General features: G+C 45.5%; 1 protein-coding gene across 1 annotated transcript in view; it reads left to right on the top strand.

Moving 5' to 3' along the window:
- The first annotated feature begins 122 nt into the window (after positions 1 to 122).
- The window catches only part of ADGRG5 (adhesion G protein-coupled receptor G5), a 22021-nt gene continuing 4716 nt past the window's right edge, over positions 123 to 17427 (top strand). Inside the window, exons 1-9 of the mRNA XM_011360094.1 lie at positions 123 to 169; positions 11665 to 11766; positions 11969 to 12047; positions 12699 to 12855; positions 13448 to 13564; positions 14234 to 14350; positions 15796 to 15948; positions 16670 to 16791; positions 17050 to 17318. Coding sequence (XP_011358396.1) covers positions 11703 to 11766; positions 11969 to 12047; positions 12699 to 12855; positions 13448 to 13564; positions 14234 to 14350; positions 15796 to 15948; positions 16670 to 16791; positions 17050 to 17318 — 1078 coding nt within the window. The 5' untranslated portion in view covers positions 123 to 169; positions 11665 to 11702. The remainder of the gene's footprint in view (positions 170 to 11664; positions 11767 to 11968; positions 12048 to 12698; positions 12856 to 13447; positions 13565 to 14233; positions 14351 to 15795; positions 15949 to 16669; positions 16792 to 17049; positions 17319 to 17427) is intronic.

Below are 17427 nucleotides of genomic sequence, written 5' to 3'. Positions count from 1 at the left end.
AGAGAACAGAGAGAAGTGGGGGGGGGGGGGGGGGGGGGGGGGGGGTGCGTGGGCGAGGGGCGAACGGAGCAGAGAGGCTGAGGCAGCGCGGACGTTCCCGACTTCCCCTTCCTCCTGCAGACGCAGCAGACAGCGGCAGGACCGCGGAGAGACGGCAGCAGCTGCACAGGTCAGCCCCTCCGGGCCTCTCCATCCCCCCCTCCCCCCAGTTCTCTGTCGTCCTCCCCCGGTTCCCCAGCAGGCACTGGACATGCCTCTGCCCAGGCGGGTGCAGGGTGGGGGACAGAGAGCTGGGGACCCACCTTCATTCCCTTCACCAGTTTCTAGGTTCCTGGTGGCAACTTCAAATCTTGGGGAATGTAGAGATCTATGTTTTTGGAAAATGGCAGTTCAAATTAAGGGACGGTTAGGTGCAGGGTTCCAATCTTAGCTTGCCCATGTGGCCTGGGGCTAAATCATTGGATCCTTTTTTTTTTTTTTTTTGGACCTCAGTTTCCTCATCTGTAAAAAGCAGCTAGTCGAGCAACTTGCACCACAGGTGACAGAGATGAGACCTGGTACGGAGTTTGTACGGGGCAGATTGGCACGGGTGCAGTTCCTCTCAGAGTGACCTGGACTGGTGCCTGGGGATAGTGTGTCTCAGAGGAGTGGCTCTGGTGCTGGCTTGCTCTCAGATGCCTTGTTGGGCTTTGTGGCGGCCTCCCTTTCCCGACCTGAGAAATGGGCTAAGAATGGCACCTGTCAGGGTTTTCCTACAGGAACCACAGCGTCGGTCCTCACCCAGGCCTGGGCTGGCCAGAGACGGGGCTCCAGCCTGCTTTTGACAGGAGCAGCTCTGTGGAAGGGGCAGGTGGGGCCACATACAGGCCCTGGTGCCGCTGGGGAGAGGGCGGGCTTCGGGGTGCATGGTCAGCTCCGGGAGGAAGGCAGGGGTTCCTAAATCTGGAGCCCAGAGGTATTTCTGGCCTGGGACTTTGAGTTGAGCCATGATGACTGGGCATGTGGGTCACGAAAATGGTTGTTTGAGTTTCTCTCCCTGGGAAATAGGTCTCTGTGGACTCATTTCACAGATGAGAAAACCTGAAGCACAGAGAGGTCAAGTTGCTTGACTAGTATCACAGCCCAGGCATGGAACACCGGGAGCGGTGATCACATCTGCAGCTTCCAAAGGCTCTATACTGCGTTCCGAACATCTCCTTATCTCTCTGTTGGCTTAGATAAGGTCTTAGTTGCCCACACAGCTGCCCAGCCACCTTCGGGAGGCTGCCTTGCAGACCAGAGAGCATCTGACTTGGAGTATGAAGCCCTGGGCGTGAGTCCCAGCTTAGAACTCCAGGCACACTCCTACATAGTACTCAGTTTCCCCTGGCTCAACTGGAACCATTTTGGAAGTCAAGTCAGGGAATCCTGTTTCCCAAGGGCTCTACATAACGAATTTCAGGGTGATGGGTGATGAGATGGCCAAGGGGATGAGGGAAGGATGGGTGGTGGCCTCTCGAGGGATGGGGACAGGGATGTTGGAGGCTGCAAGCAGAAGTGAAGATGGTGATTTGCTCCTGGGGAAGGGGGTGGAAACCACAGCTTCTATTTGGAGTGCCTGGAGAGGTGTCACTTCTGCTTCGTCCCTCTGTTTCTGTCTGGCACCTGGCTTTAGTTTAGGGTCCAGACCCTGGAGTTCAAATCCGCATGACCGCCCGGGCCTCAGCTTCCCCATTTGCACTGTGAGAGGGTAGACAAGATGTCCCAAGGTCTTTTCTGCACTATCAGATCCTCAGTTTTCTTACCTGAAACATTTCAAATGGTTTCATTTGATAACTTTCTTTCAAACCTTTTCCCTCATCTCTTCTCTGAGGTTCTGAGAGGGTAGGTGAATTGCCCAAGGTAATGCAGCCAAATAAATAACATAGTCAAATAAATAAGAACCTGGTGTACTCCATGGCTCAAAGTCTCTATTCTCTTTTAAAATGAATGCATATGTTAATAAATAGTGTCAAGACAAATGGGTGACCACCAGAAAAAAAATTCAACCCTTATCTCACAGCGTCCCCCAGGATCAATGCAAACTGGATTGGAGATTCCAACGTAAAAAATGAAACCTGAAAAGTACTGGAAGAAACTTAGGAGGATTCCTGCATAATGTTGGAGCGGGGAAGGCCTTTCTAGCTATGACTCAAAATCCAGAAGCCAAAAGAGAAAAATCCTGGTGATTTTTATTACATAAAAATTATATATACTTCCACATGGCCAAAAGACCATCTGTAATGTCAAAAGGCAAATGACAAACTAGGAAAAATATTTGCAACTCAAATAATAGACGAAAAGCTAATTTTCTTATTAGGTAGAAAGTTTCTGGGAGTTGATAAAGGAAAGTCTAACCCAGTAAAAAAACGGGGGGCAGATGACGAACTTGAACATGTGGGAAATGATGCAAATGCAGCTGCACTGTTTATAAGAGCAGAAGATTGGAACCAACACAAAGGACTCTGGACAGAGGACTGGTTAGATGAATTATGGTTTATCCCTCCGACATTAGACTATGCAGCTGTTAAAAACAGTGGAAGCGCTAGGTACTGTTATGGAAAGCTCTCCAGGATGTATTTTCAAGTGAAGAAAGCAAAGTGCAGAACAGCATGTGGAATATGCTGCTTTAAAAATTAATAAAATGGGGGAAATCATACTTGCTTATATCCATATTGAAGAAATTCAGGAAGATCCATAACACGCTAATAGTAGTGGTTACCTGGGGGTGACTGACTGGGGACCCAGTGGTCGGGTGACACAGGAGGCACAAATACTTAGCGTTTTATATCTTTTTGTATTTATTTATTGTTTATATTTGAAAGATATAAATCTCAAAACTATCTGAAGAGTAAATAAAAATTGAGACGTGTATAACGTATGTGGTATCACTGGAAAGTACAGACCAGCAAAACAGACGGGCCCATAGTCTCACTCCCAGAAGTGACCACTGCTTATGCCTCGATGTGTATATCTGAGATTTTGCATATATAAGAATGTGATTTTTCAAATAAGCATGGGATTACATTGTTCTGCAACATGCTTTTTGTTTTTCGAAGCAATATGTCATTATTATTTTTTCCATAATGATAAATAGTCATTTGGAGCATAAAAAAAATCCTAAGCATTAAAAATTTTGTTTTTCTGTTGTGAAAGTAATTCATGTTTGTTGTAGAAAATTCAAACAATACAGAAAACATAAAATGAAAGTTAAAAAAAAAAAAACCTCTTCCCCTCAAAACATTAATATTTTGGTGACTAGATATCCTCATTGGCTTAAACATGCATATAAACATAATTTTTAATAGTGAAATGGCTACTTACTGTATTGTAACTTTTAATTTGGAAAAAAATGATAAATTCGCAGGAGGTTGCAAAAAAAGTAGTAGTATAGAAAGGTTTTATATATGCTTTACCCAATTTTCTCCAGTGTTAATATCTTGCATACCACAATATCAAAACCAGACTATTGACTTTGGTGCAATATACAAACTTTGGTCAGATTTCGTCAGTTTTGTACAAACTCATGTGTGTGTGTATGTGTTTGTGTGTGCGTGTGTGTAGTAGTAGTAGTTCTATGAAATTTTATAGCGTGTAATTCTTGTAACCAAAACCACGATCAAGATACAGAATCGTTTCATCACAGCCCGGTTTCCTCGTGCTGCGTCTTTGCAGACACACACCCTTCCTTCCTAACCCTCGGCGACTACTAACCTGTTCTCCTTCTCTATAATTTTGTTATTCAAGAATGTTATTTAAATTGAATCAAACAGTATGCAAATTCTGAGATTGGCTTTTTTTTGGAGGGGGGAGGGGGCGTCAGCATAATTCCCTGGAGACCCATCCAAGTTGTGTGTATCAAGTTTTTAAAAATTGCTGACTTGTATTTCATGGTGTGGATGTACCCTGGTTTGTTTAGCCATTCACCCACTGAATGGACATTGAGATCATTTCCGGTTTCGGGCTATTGTGAACAAAGCTTCCACTAGGCAGGTGTTTGTGTAAACGTGAGTTTTTATTTCTCTGGGATGAATGCCCAAAAGTGTGATGGCTGGGTCATATGTAGGTGCACGTTTAGTTTTATAAGAAGCTGCCAAACTGTTTTCCAAAACGGCATTGAACTGTAATTTATTTAATTATTCCTCTATTGATAGACATTTACATAGTTTTTAATTTTTCTTTATGATTAACAATGGTATTACAAATACCTTTCTATGTATATATATTCCTGGCTTGCCTTATTATTTCCATAGGATAAATTCATAAAAATAGGTTTTCTGAGTCTGAGGATATTTAAAATGAAAAGTTTGTACGTATTGCCACCCAATTCCGTTGGAAAGATTAGACACTTTATGGACTCACAGGGAGTGGAGTGTGCCTGTCTTTCAGTGGGTGCTGTCATATTTCAGATCTTTGCAAACCCAGTGGTAAAAAATTCAATCCATGCTCTTAATTAATTCTCTCTGCTGCCACCATCATAAGTATACAGTCATGTATACATGTGTATCACAATCAAGATATAGAATGTTTCTATCATCTAGAAAAGTTGCCTTGTGCCCTTGAGTCAATAGCTTCTCCCCAGTAGCTTTCTCCCCTGGCAGAAATCTGTTTTCTAGCATTATGGTTGACTTTTCTGAAGGATCATAGAAGTGAAAACATATGGTTCTTTGTGTCTGGGTTCTTTCACTTAGCATAATGATTTTGAGGTTCATTCATGTGTTGCCTATATCAGAGGCTCATTCTTTTTTTATTACTGAATCGTATTCCACTGAATGGATATATCAAGGTTTGCCTTTTACCATCTGATGGATATGTGTATTGTTTCCAAGTTTTGGCTATTATGAATAAAGCTACTATGAGCATTTGCACGTAGGTTTTTGTGTGGATGGATGTTTTCATTTTTCTTCAGAAAATATGTAGAAGTGGAATTGCTGGTTGTATGGTTAGTGTATCTTGAACTTTATAAGAAACTGCCAAACTGTTTTCAAAGTGGCTGTCCCATTTTGCGTTGCCTCCAGCAACGGATGAGAGTTCCAGCTATTCTATATCCTTCGTAACACTTGGTATTATCAGTCATTTTAATTTTAACCATTCTAGAAGATGTCTACTGATATCTCATCGTGGTTTTTATTTGCATTTCTTTAATGACTAATGATGTTGAGCATATTTTCACGTACATATTTGTCATCTATATATCTTTTTGGTGTAGTGACTATTCAAATCTTTTCCTGTTTTTTATTGCCTGTCTTCTTATTTAGTTGTAAAAGTTCTTAATATAGTCCAGATACAAGTTTTCAAAAAGTCAGATATGTGTTGGCAAATATTCTCTCAGTCTATGACTTGAATTCTCATTCTTTTAACAGTGACCCCCCTAAAGATTAGAAGTTAAAAATTCTGAAAAAGCTAATTTATCATTTTTTTGTTCTTTTATGGGTAATATTTGGTGTCATTTCTAAGAATCTTTGCCTCACCCAAAGTCAGAATAACTTTCTCTCTTTTTTTTTTTCCCTAGAAGTTTTATATTTTGTTTTGATACTTCAATCTACGATCCATTTTGAGTTAAATTTGTTGTATGCTACAAGGTATGGATGGAAGTTCTTTTTAAAATTTTTTTGGCACAGAATATTCAATTGTTCTAGAATCATTTGTTGCAAAGACTATCTTCTCTCCACCAAACTACCTTTGCATCTTTGTCAAAAATCAATTTATCATATTTATCTGGGTATATTTTTGGTCTCTCTTTTTTTCCTTTTGTCTACATGTCTATCCTATGCCAGTAACACACTATTTTGGTTCCTGTAGCTTTATGGTAAGCCTTGAGATCAGATAGCGTGAGTTCTCCAATTTTGTTGTTCTTTTTCAAAATTGTTTTGACTACTCTAAATCCTTTAGTTTTCCATATAAATTTTAGAATCAGCTTGTCAATTTCTATAAAATATTCTACAGGAATTTTGATTTGAATTTGATTTGATTTGATCATGGGTATATTGGTCTGTAGTTTTCTTATAATGTCTATGACTGTTTTGGGCGCTACAGTAATATTGGGATAAAATGAATTTGGAAGCATTCCTGCCTCTTTTACTTTCTTAAGGGATATGTTTAGAATGTTATTATTTCTTTTTTCGTCTTTATTTTTTGGAAGAGTTCTTGTAGAATTGGTGTTATCCTTTGCTTAATTGTTTGAAAGTATTAACCAGTGAAGCCATTTGGGTCTAATGCTTTCTTTGTGGAAGGTCTTTAAACTACAAATTTAATTGCTTTAATAAATAAAGGACTATTCGGATTATCTATTTCTTTTTGAGTAAGCTTTGGTAGCTTGTGTCTTTCAAGGAATCTTTCCATTTCATCTAAGTTATATAATTTATTGGCATAAATCATTACTGTTATTCCTTTGTCTTTTTAATGTCTGTAGGTTCTGTAGTGACAGCTTCTCTTTTATTGTTGATATTGGTAATTGTGCATTCCACATTTTTTTCTCGATCATTCTGGCTAGAGATTTATCAATTTTATTAATCTTTTCAAATAACCACCTTTTTGGTTTCATTGATTTTCCTCTATTATTTTTGCATTTTCTAATTCATTGCTTTTCTTCCTTCTGTTTACTTTGTGCTTAATTTGCTCTTCTTTTTATACTTTATTAAGATGGAAGCTCAGATTACAGACTTGAAATCCTTCATCTTTTCTAATATAATCATTTAATGCTATAAATTTTTCTCTAAGCATTGCTTTAGCTGATATGATATGATATCCACAAATATATGTTGTGTTTTCATTTTTATTCCATTGAAATATTTTATAATTTCCCTTGTGATTTTGGCTTACTTAATAGTATGTTAATTTCCAAATATTTGGGGGATTTTCCAGACATCTATGTTATCGATTTCTAGTTTAATTCTTCAATTGTTGTCATAAAACATACTTTGAAAAGAATGTTTATTTTGCTGTTTTGGGTTGGAGTGTTCTATAAATATCAATAAAATCAAGTTACTTGATAGTGTAGTTTATGTCTTCTATGTCCAATTTTTGTCTATTTGTTCTATCATTTACTAAGAGAATAATATTACATTCTGCAACTATAATTGTTGATTTGCCTGTTTCTCTTTTCTGTTCTAACAATCTCTGCTTTATTTTTTGAAGCTCTGTTATTAGACACATATACATTTAAGACCGTTTTGTTTTGCTGTGTTTTTTGGTGAATTGATCCTGTTAGCCTTATATAATCTTTATCCTGGCAATAATATTCCTTATCTTAGAGTTTACTTTTTCTATTAATACAGCTATTCCATTTTACTTATGATTGATATTTAGTTTATTGGTGTCTTTATGTTTAATATGTGTTTCTTGTAGACAGTATATAGTTGGGTCTCGCTTTTATAATCCAGCCTGACAATCTCTGCCTTTTAATTGAAGCATTTAGATCATTTATATTTCATGTAACTATATATATAATTGAATTTAAATCTACCATCTTTCTCTCCTGCCCCTTGTGCTATTTTTGTGGTATCTTTTTACTGCTACATATATTATGATCCCTGTTATTATTTTGATATTAGACAGATATGAAAACCAAAGAAATTTATTTTATATTTGACACATTTTTAACAGTTCCAACAGTTTTCATTTCTTTGTGTAGTTCCAGATTTCCATCTGATGTGATTTTCCTTCTGCTCTAAGAACTGCCTTAAATATTTCTTTTAGTGTGTGTCTGCTGGCTATGAATTCTCTAAGCCATTATTCATCTGAAAAAGTCTTTATTTTGTCTTTTATTTTAAAAAGATGTTTTAAAAAATTCTAGATTGACAGGTCTTTCTTGAGAGATCTGGCTGTCATCTTCTGGCTTGTATAGTTTCTGATAAGAAGTCTGTCGTAGTTTATCTTTTATCTTCTGTATACAGTGTTCCTTTTTTCTCTAACTGCCTTCAAGATTTTCTCTGAATCTTTGGTTTTGCAGCAGTTTGACTTGATGTGTTTTTCTTTGTATTTATTTCACTGAGTTTTGCTGAGTATCTTGGATCTGTGGTTTGTTGTCTTTAATTTTGGAAAATTTTCAGTCATCATCTTTTCAAATATTTCTTCTCCTCTGTTCTTTCTTCTCCATCTGAGACTCCAATTACTTGCATATTAGACCATTTGCTCTTGTCCCACAGTTCTTGGGTATTTGTTTTTTATTTTCATTCTTCTTACTCTTTGTGTTTCAATTTGGATAATTTATCTCTCTCTGTCTTCAAGTTCGCTGATTACTTTGTTCTGACTGGGTTGCTGGTAAGTCCATTGAAGAAATTCTTTATCACTGGTATTGAGTTTTTCATTTCTACTTGACTCTTCTTAATTGTTTCTGTTGCTCTCCTGAAATATCCTGTCTGTTCTGGGAGGTCCACCTTTTTCACTACATCTTTTATCTTATTCTTCATAGTTATCTTAAAGTCTCTATTTGATATTTTCAATATTTTCGCCATCTCTGGGTCTGGTTCTGTTGACTCTTTTATCTCTTTACAATGGGTCTTTTCTTTTTCTTGATTTTATGTGTGTGATAATCTTTGATTGAGTAGTAGACATTGTGTGTGAAAGAACTATAGTAAGTGAGGTACATTATATTTATACCTAGAAATGGTCATATTTCTCATGTTATGGTTTTAGCATAGGCCGTCGAGTCAATCTAGTCTTTGATTATTTGAGTTTAGGTTTTGCTGTTGCCATAGTTACCTTCTATGCACCACAAGCTTCAAATTTCTCCAGTGGTGGACTGCCGCTATTTTGTGCTTAGTGTGAGACCTCAAGTCTCATGGGGGTTTTCTCGGTATTTTCTCAGCTTTGCATGCGTGCAGCACAGAGAGAATCTCGCGTTGTGTCCCATCCCCTCTGCCAGCGGTAGACTGCTGTTACTCGTTACTTGGTGCAAGGTTTGTGGATTCTTGGTTCTTCTTCTCTAACCTCAGTTTTAGGCAGCCTTGTACCTGAGCCCCAGGAGTGGGGCTTTCTTAGCTTTTCTGATTCTCCTCCAGTGACTGACAATCTTTGCCTTTTATTCAGAGCAGGTGCTAGAGCACAGGCAGACTTCCTGTTCTCCAACCCCACGGGAGCTAACCTCTGTTTTGTACTGGTGGAGGAGTCTTGGATGTGAGTGAGGTTTCTGCCTTTTCTGCAGCAGCCTCAGTGGCGGCAGCAGCAGCAGCAGCAGCAGCTCTCTGCTTTCTATTAAGGCAAAATCCTGGGCACTAGTGGGTTTTCTGTTCCTTGCCAGTGGCAGATGGCATTTGCCTGGTGTTAGTGCAGGGTTGGTGGTAGGTGGGTTTTGCATCATCTGTACACAATGAGTTTCTCCATCAGAAGCAGCAGACCTTTGCCTGATAGCAGATCAGGGACCTGTGGGATAAGGGTCTCACATCAGAGGATGGCCAGGGTATAGATGTCTGTCTCTAGTAGCAGCCAATCACCACCTTGTATTCATGCATGGCCCAGACCTCAGATGGCTTTTCCAGGTACTCCTGCTCTACCTTCAAACCTCGGCAGGTCCTATGGGGGCTCTCTAAGGTCTCTGCCCCACCCTAGTCATTCTCATGTGCACCCAATAGAAAACTGTGGGAAGACACAGACTCCCTTTGTATCTGGGGCTCCCAGGGGTTCTAAATTGTCATGCTAGTTTACATGCAACCTTTAAGAATTCATTAAGATACCAGTTCTTTTCTTTTCTTCTGCTTTTGTGGCAAGTACCTCTTTCTCGGGTGTTCTGTAAAAGGTGAACCAGTTCATCTTTGAAGGGCTTATGGGCCATTGGAAATCAGTTTGCTTTGTGACTTCTGCTCTCTAAAGGGCTCAAAAATTAATTTTGTATGTTATTTGGCTTTTTCCATTGTCATGATGGGAGTGATGTTCTCTTGTGGCTCTCTACATCGTAAACAGAGGTCTAAATCATTTTAATATGGTTTTTACACAATTAAAAAAATAAATCTCCCATTCAATGTTTTCATTATGACTGTATAAATTTTATTCCCTATTAAGTCAATATGTGTAGCAAGATTACATTTTCTTTCTTGTACAACTTGGTTATTCTGAAATTAATTGTTAGTTTTTGTTTTTCATTCTCAAGCTTTTTATAGGGCATTTCTCAAAATACTTTTTTTTTTTTAGATATTTCAACCTGTCAGATAGTCGATATCTTCTCTTCCTCCTCCTTTTATTTGTTGAGACCTCTCTCCTGGAGCCTTCTTTTCTCGTGCTGCCTTCTGCGCAGGATGTGCCTTAGTCCTGCCGCCCAACCGTCAGCCTGGGCCCTCTCTTCACACATTTTCTGAAGAGTAGCTTCACTGCTCCTCTGGTGGGGTTTCCTGTCCCCTACATCTTCTTCCATGATTTATTCCCTCATTTTGTTGGATCACCTCTTCTAGCAGCTTTCTGAGACAGGGGGTACATGTTTTAAAATACCTAGTGATTCTTGGTTGACCATTCATCTTTAAGGGTGAAGCACTAAAAACTTAATTGGTTAGCAGGGCTTGGCGATGGGTGAAAGTTTGGTCCTGGCCATTTCATCGAAGAACACCGAAACATCAGTAACTATAGCATACTGTTCTTGGAATGGCCAGTTCTTCAGAGAAGAATTTCCTTTTGCCTGGGGCATCATCATCCTAGCTGCTGCAGTCTTCCGGGAGCTGAGAGGAAGAGGTGGTGGGAAGGGGTATGGCTTTACTTTTCTATACTAGAATAGCACCCTTCCCCGGCCCTAAGATTCTCTATGTGCACCATCTCCAAGGAGTGAATTTTGTGGGGGGGGGGGGGAGTTGAGATGGCAGGGTGATGAGGAAAGCTCCTGGATGCCTCAGGTACCAGGGGAGATCTGGGGACCAAGGTGGTCGTTTTAAAGACTCACAACCAACAATCCCGTTTTCAGCCTCACCCTCCATCTGACCGTCAGAGGTTCCTGGTGCCTCCAGTTCTCAAGCGCTTCCAAGGTCGTGAGGCATGAACTAGCTGGCTTCCTCTCTCCCCTCCACCTCTCTCTCCACTGCAGGCACTGGGGTTCGACTTTTCAGATCTGCTGAATGTATCACAAGGTGGCCGCCTGTTCTGTAACCTCCAAAGTTTTGCTGACATCGCTCAGCTGCTCTTGTCTTCTTTGCCATTGTTCTGTCTTTGTTGCTTGGTGTCTGTTTTATTCACCGACTCTCATTTTAGTGGAGTTTCAAGGAGTGACGTAAATTCGCTGTCTTTAAGTAGAAGTTTATTAATTCATTTTAAAACTGAGGAAAATGTGGGCAGAGAGGGCCAGGTCCTTGCCCAACGTCACATGGCAGGTTAACGAAAGGGATGGGCAGAGTTATGTGTTGCTTGTTCCCAAGCAACTTCCCCCTGGGTGAGGTTGGGGTCCTGGGGAAGCCCCCCAGAGGGACTATTTTTGAGGAGGCCGGAGTGACTCAAGCAGAGTTGCTAATGGCAGGTATTATTAAATGGTCAGAGGATTCGAGAGTCGCAGAGACCTGGCTTCAGACAGCCTCAGGCAAAGCAAGGTCTCGTACTCTCTGACCGCCAGTTTCCTCGTCTGTGAAATGCAGGAGCGACAAGGATCAGATAATGTGCTGTATGTCACTGTGTGAGACAACCAGACACCAAGAAGTTAGCGGTCACTCTTTGATCACATGCATTTTTTTCCAGCGTGGGAGATGGTTCTTGGAGGGGACCTGACGTAGGACATGGATCGCCGCGTGGTGCTTTTCCTCTGCCTGGTTCTCGCGACTTCTCAGAGTGGAGCAGCAGGTGAGAGGGCTCTGCGGGGCTGCAGGGACGACCCTAGCCCAGGCCCCTGGCTGCGATAGGGAGATCGAAAGGGGGCACGTAGGCTGCCTGGGACGGTGGCGAGGTGAACGAGCAGTCTCAGACGTGGAAGCCCCAGAGGGCATGGGGCTGGGGGGCAGCTGTGGACAGAAGCTGAGGTGGGGATCTGACTCACTTCCCACAGAGGCATTCCAAGAATCCCTGAGATGGATGAAAAGAATGGAGATGGCGACCATAGAACAAGAATCGATTTCTTTTGTCGAGTGAGTTGTGGGTCCGTCCTTGCCTGACTCGAATCAGTGGTGCCTCCCACCCCGAGCTTGCACCTTGACATCAGTGGTTCAGGGTTGGTCTAGTGTAGACTATTAATGCATTTATTCAACGCACGTTTATTGAGTACCTACTGGGTGCCTGACATTAGGCTCTGGAGATGCAGGATAGACATGTCTCTCTGCTCTCATCAAGGCTACTGTCTGATTTAACCATGGATAACATGAAACCAGGTGCAGAATCATAGGTCTCTGTGCATTTTTCTTGGAAGGGCTCCAAAACTCAGATTGGGCTTTCTAGGGTCTGTGACCCAAAGGCCGAGCAGCTCCGGATGAGAGGCGAATGATTATGATTGGCCAGAGAAGCATGGGGACTACGGGGCATTTCACTCAGTCAGCAGGGAGCAGCCCAGGAAGGCTTCCTGAAGGAGGTGTCAACAAACTGGGACTTGAACAAGAGTTAGTCAGGAGAAGGGGATTAGAGGGGTGGGGAGGTAAGGATGTGCCTAGAAGGCTGTGTGTGCAAAGGTCCAGGGGTAATAGTGACAGGGGTAAGCGATGGGGGAGGTCCTGCCTTCCCAGGCCATCTGGAGCCCCTCTTGCTCCACCCCTACTCGGGGCTCTGGTCATCTCTCTTGCCCTCAGGCTCATCCGTGGTCTGGAGAGGAGGCTGCTGGAGGCCAGATTCGAGGGTCGCAACCTCACCTTGCAGACGTCCATCATTCAGACGCTGGCCTTCAAGTTGGGCTGTGACTTTGCTGGCCTCTCACTGAACAGTGCCACTCTGGAGCGGGTCTCCCAGGTCAGAAATGACTAGGGAATGGGGGTGGCTAATGTCTCCACCTCAGAGATTCTCCAGGGGTTAAGGTCTGGCTCCACTGCCCACTTCACCCTTTCACCTGGGCTTTGCCATGATAGCCGAGACTCGCAAAATGGGGCTGATGTTCTTTGGGGTGAATGATAGAAATGGGAGTGCTTTGTGGTCCCTCTAGGTCAGCGTTCCCTTCCAGTGTCCCCTTCCTGCCTTTGCAGGCCTGTGGGGGTGGGGGGCGGCAGTGGGAGAGGCCAGGGAATCTGTGTTCCTTTGAGGACCTTGGGGTGATTTCTGCTGAATGCCTGTGTGCTGGGGGCTGAGATGCTCCATCCTCCGGGGCCCAGTCGAGTAGGGTAAATACCCAAATTCAAAGCCGGAGCAGCTGGAGGGAAGGTCCGGATCTCAGGAAGTTTGGACGGTGGTGCAGCCAAGGAGGCGGGTTCTTTAGGTGGAGGCTCTGAGGAAGGAAATGCTGGGGTGAGGCTGGGAGAGCTTCATAGGGCACGGGGGCCAAGAAAGGTGTTGGGGCTGGTCTGGAGGCCTTGGACACCAGGCTCAGCCTGTCTCTTGCCCTCCGCAGGCACAGGCCCAGCATGCCATGCAGTTTCCAGCTGAGCTGACCCGGGAGGCCTGTAGGACCCGCCCCCGGGAGCTGCGTCTTATCTGCATCTACTTCTTCACTGCCCACTTTTTCCAGGTCAGCACCACGGTGGGCCCTGGAGGGCAGGAGCTGGCCACTTCCTGGGGGCACTGCAGGCATCCACGCCACCTCCTGGACTCTGGGTGGGGACCAGCACCTGTGGGTCCAGCCCACTGTGCAACCTTAGCCAGCCAGTGTCCCCCCTGGGCTTCTGTTGAAGCAGAGCGGTGGGAGGCACAATTACAATGTGCAAATGAGACCTAAGAACCCTACCAGGTCTGTGCATGTCCCTAGGCGGAAGTCAGACAAGGTCACAAGATTCCTCTCCTCAGAGAACTCGCTATCTTGGCAATAAGACTAGAACCTGAAAGACTTAGTTTTAGCTCAAGCTTGTTTACAACCATAGAGATGCAAAGTGATGAATGAGTCAGGGTGGGGTCAGGGTTACTCCCAGTGAGTAGGCCAGGAGGGCCCTGGAGAAGGTGCCTTTTAACCTTGGCTTTGAAAGTGAGTTGGGATAGTGGCGGAGCGGAGGGTACAAGGCTGGAATACATCAGGTGGGAAATGGAGCTGCGGGGTGGCAAGAGGACAGTTTCCTAGGTGGAGGGGACAGCATGTGCCACTTGTCATCCAGGGAGCAGGCGCTGGAGAAGGCGGGGCTCTGGGACCTCCTCCAGGGTCTCCTCACGTCCCCTCCAGTCAGCCCTTCTTCGGTTGCCCTTCCAGAATGACATCAACGCATCTCTGCTCAATGACTATGTCCTGGGGGCACAGCTGGGCCATGAACACGTGAACAACCTCAGCGAGCCGATCAACATCAGTTTCTGGCACAACCAAAGCCTGGTACTGGGAGGGTGCCCCATTTCCACCCCGCCACTGCCCCCTTATGTCCTGTTGAACACTGGTTTGACTAAACTCAAACCTGGAGAACCATCTTGGAAACAAACCGTTTTAAATTCATCACTTTGGAAATTCCTGCCAGAGAAAGAAGAGAAGCTTTTACTCACTGTATTATCCAGGCTTCTTTAAGTTGCAAGTGATAGAAAACCAACTCTAGCCAATGTAAGCACAAAAGGGAATTTATTGGCTCATGTAAATAAAATGTCCGGGGCTTCAGGCACGGCTGGATCCAGGGGCCAGTACGATGCCATAACGGCTCTGTGGAGGCTCTGAGGAAGGAAATGCTGGAGTGAGGCTGGGAGGGTCTCTTTCCATCTTTCAGCGATGGTCCGCCTTGGCTCTCTACCCTGTGGCAAGATGGCAGCTGAAGAGCTGGACTTCTTTCCCCTGTTCTCAGCAGGCTCTTTCTCACAAGGCAACCAGAATGGAATCCTAACGGTCCAGCAGGGTCACGTGTCCACCCCCAAATCCTCACTGTGACCAGGGGTGTGGAATGTGTGGGTTGTCCAGGCTTGGGTCCCACGGCCCAGGGACCAGGCCGGATTCATCGGAGGTGCGGTGGGTCCTCAAGGGAAGTGTAGATGTTGCTGCTAGCAGGAGAGAAACGGGCTGCGGGGCGGGCGCAGGCCCTGACGCCCGCGCGCGTCGGTCCCTGGCGTTCCTGAAGAGCCTGGCGCCTTCGCGCTCTGGCCCTGTCTTCCCGTCGGCCCCTCCTGTACACTTGCGATTTCGTCATCATCCTTCCCTTTCGTTCCTCTGGGCCTTTGCCTCTGCAGTTCCCCCTCACCTGGGATGTCCTTGCTCCACTTCCGTTGCAAATCCAAGGTGTCCTCTAAGGCCTCAGGGCCCCAAAGGTCCCTTCCCTCCTCAAGACCCCTCTACCCCTTCTTCCATGGTTTTCCGTGTCACTGCCTGTCATAGCCACCACCCGTCCACCCACATGGCTTACCTTCAGGGTTGTCTGTGGATGAATCTCTCTCTCCCGCCCTGGGAAGGGTCTGGACCATTATCAGGCCCCACAGGTAGCAGAAGGAAGGGGACATTTAGTTATAGAGCGCCTACTGTATAGGCTAGAGTTGGGCACTCAAGGATCCTCCTTGCCTTTAATTTTTCTACCACCCTTATGACTTAGTATAAATGATCCCATTTTGCAAATGAATCAACCGAGTGAGGCTCAGAGCTCTGCAACTTGCCCGGGTCACTCTGAGTCCATGGGAAGGTGGGGCTAGAATCTGGGTCCGCCTGATGGCAAAGCCCAACCAGCACCTGGTAAAATGTTGACAGGATGCAGTTGAGTCATCTTAGGCCTCCAGTTTCTAGACCCTGACCTGTGGCCCTCCCCGGCACCCCTTGGATGCACCCAACTCCACTCCAGCATCTCCCCTTAGGAAGGCTACACGGTGAACTGTGTCTTCTGGAAGGAGGGAGCCAGCAAGCAACACTGGGGGGTCTGGAGCCCTGAGGGCTGTCGCACAGAGCAGCCCTCGCCTACCCAGGTGCTCTGCCGCTGCAACCACCTTAGCTACTTTGCCGTTCTTATGGTATGTGGGGGTCAGAGCTGCAGAAGGTCCCATGCTTAGGACAGAGGAGGAAGGGAAAGGCTGGTGCAAGGGACAAGAAATCCTACTCAGATGGGCTTGGTGCGGGGGAAGGAAACTTATGGGCTTGTGTTCCTGAAAAGGCTTCAGACCTGGCTTTAGGCTTCAGGCCTGGCTTAATCCAGGGGCTCAGTATCACCGAGACAGGCCTTTATCTCCGTTTCTCAGTTGTGCTGGCTCCGTGGTGGCTTAGCCCTCCGACTGGATCTCCCCATGGAATCATAATATGGCTGCCGGCACTTTCAGGCTCATGTCCTACTAGCTTTTAGGCCAGTAGAATGAGAGCGTGTCTTACCCCATTCTGCCAGCCAAAGTCTTGCAATCGAGTCCTATCAACCCGGTGTGCTACATACACATCCCTTGACCAATCACTGGGCAGGAGGAGGGAGGGTTCCGACAGGCCAGACCTGGTGCACCTGTCCACACAGAGGGAGAAGTGGTGTGTCCACCTAGAGGGTGAAGGAGGGAGGTTCTCACAAGGAGAGGAGGATGAGTGGAGAGCGGGGGAAAGCCGCCGTGTCTGCCGTGGCTTTTCTCAAGCCAGGACCGTGGTGTGGATTGTGGGGCAAGGGGGCACGGAGCTGAGGTCTGGCATGTCTCTGATTGAGCCTGGGTGGGGCCCATTTCCATGCATCCAGCCTCCAGCCACGCTTTCCTCCCACAGCAACTGTCCCCAGTCCCGGTCCCTGCAGGGCTGCTGGCGCCTCTCACCTACATCTCCCTGGTGGGCTGCAGCATCTCCGTCATGGCCTCCCTGCTCACCATCCTGCTGCACTGTCACGCCAGGTAGTCTCCTGCACCGGTGCCGGGCCTGCCCAGCCACTGCTGCTCAGCGCCCCGCTTTCTTACTTGGTCCCCAAGAGTGGGGTGGGTTCTCCAGAAGGTGGAGTCCAAGAGGCAGGAGACCAGCCTCACTGAGTGGCTGCTGCCGGGTCCCTGCCCCCTCTGGACCTGTGTCCCTGTCATTGGGTGTCTATGAGCCCAGGGGGTGCTGCTGCCTGGGTGGTGACCCCGGGCCACAGAGGGCCATGCTCTCGCCCACAGGAAGAAAAGTGACTCCATAACACACATCCACATGAACTTGCATGCCTCTGTGCTGCTCCTGAATGTCACCTTCCTGTTGAGTTCTGCACTGGCCATGCCCTCCGTGCCCGGGTCAGCATGCATGGTGCTGGCCGCCGTCCTGCACTATGCACTGCTCAGCTGCCTCACCTGGATGGCCATCGAAGGCTTCAACCTCTACCTTCTCCTCGTGCGTGTCTACAATATCTACATTCGTAGATATGTGTTCAAGCTCTGCGCAGTGGGCTGGGGTAAGCACAGCCTCCCTCCCCTCTTGCTTCCTGAGACTTCCAGCTGGACAGGGTATCTGCTTCCTTCTCCTTCTCCTTCTTCTCTTCATCCTCATCACAGTGGCCACTG

This window comes from Pteropus vampyrus, unplaced genomic scaffold (assembly GCF_000151845.1).
Source record: "Pteropus vampyrus isolate Shadow unplaced genomic scaffold, Pvam_2.0 Scaffold51, whole genome shotgun sequence".
Taxonomy (NCBI): domain Eukaryota; kingdom Metazoa; phylum Chordata; class Mammalia; order Chiroptera; family Pteropodidae; genus Pteropus; species Pteropus vampyrus.
Note: the sequence above shows the minus strand (reverse complement) of the source record. Positions and strands in the feature narration are given on the sequence as shown.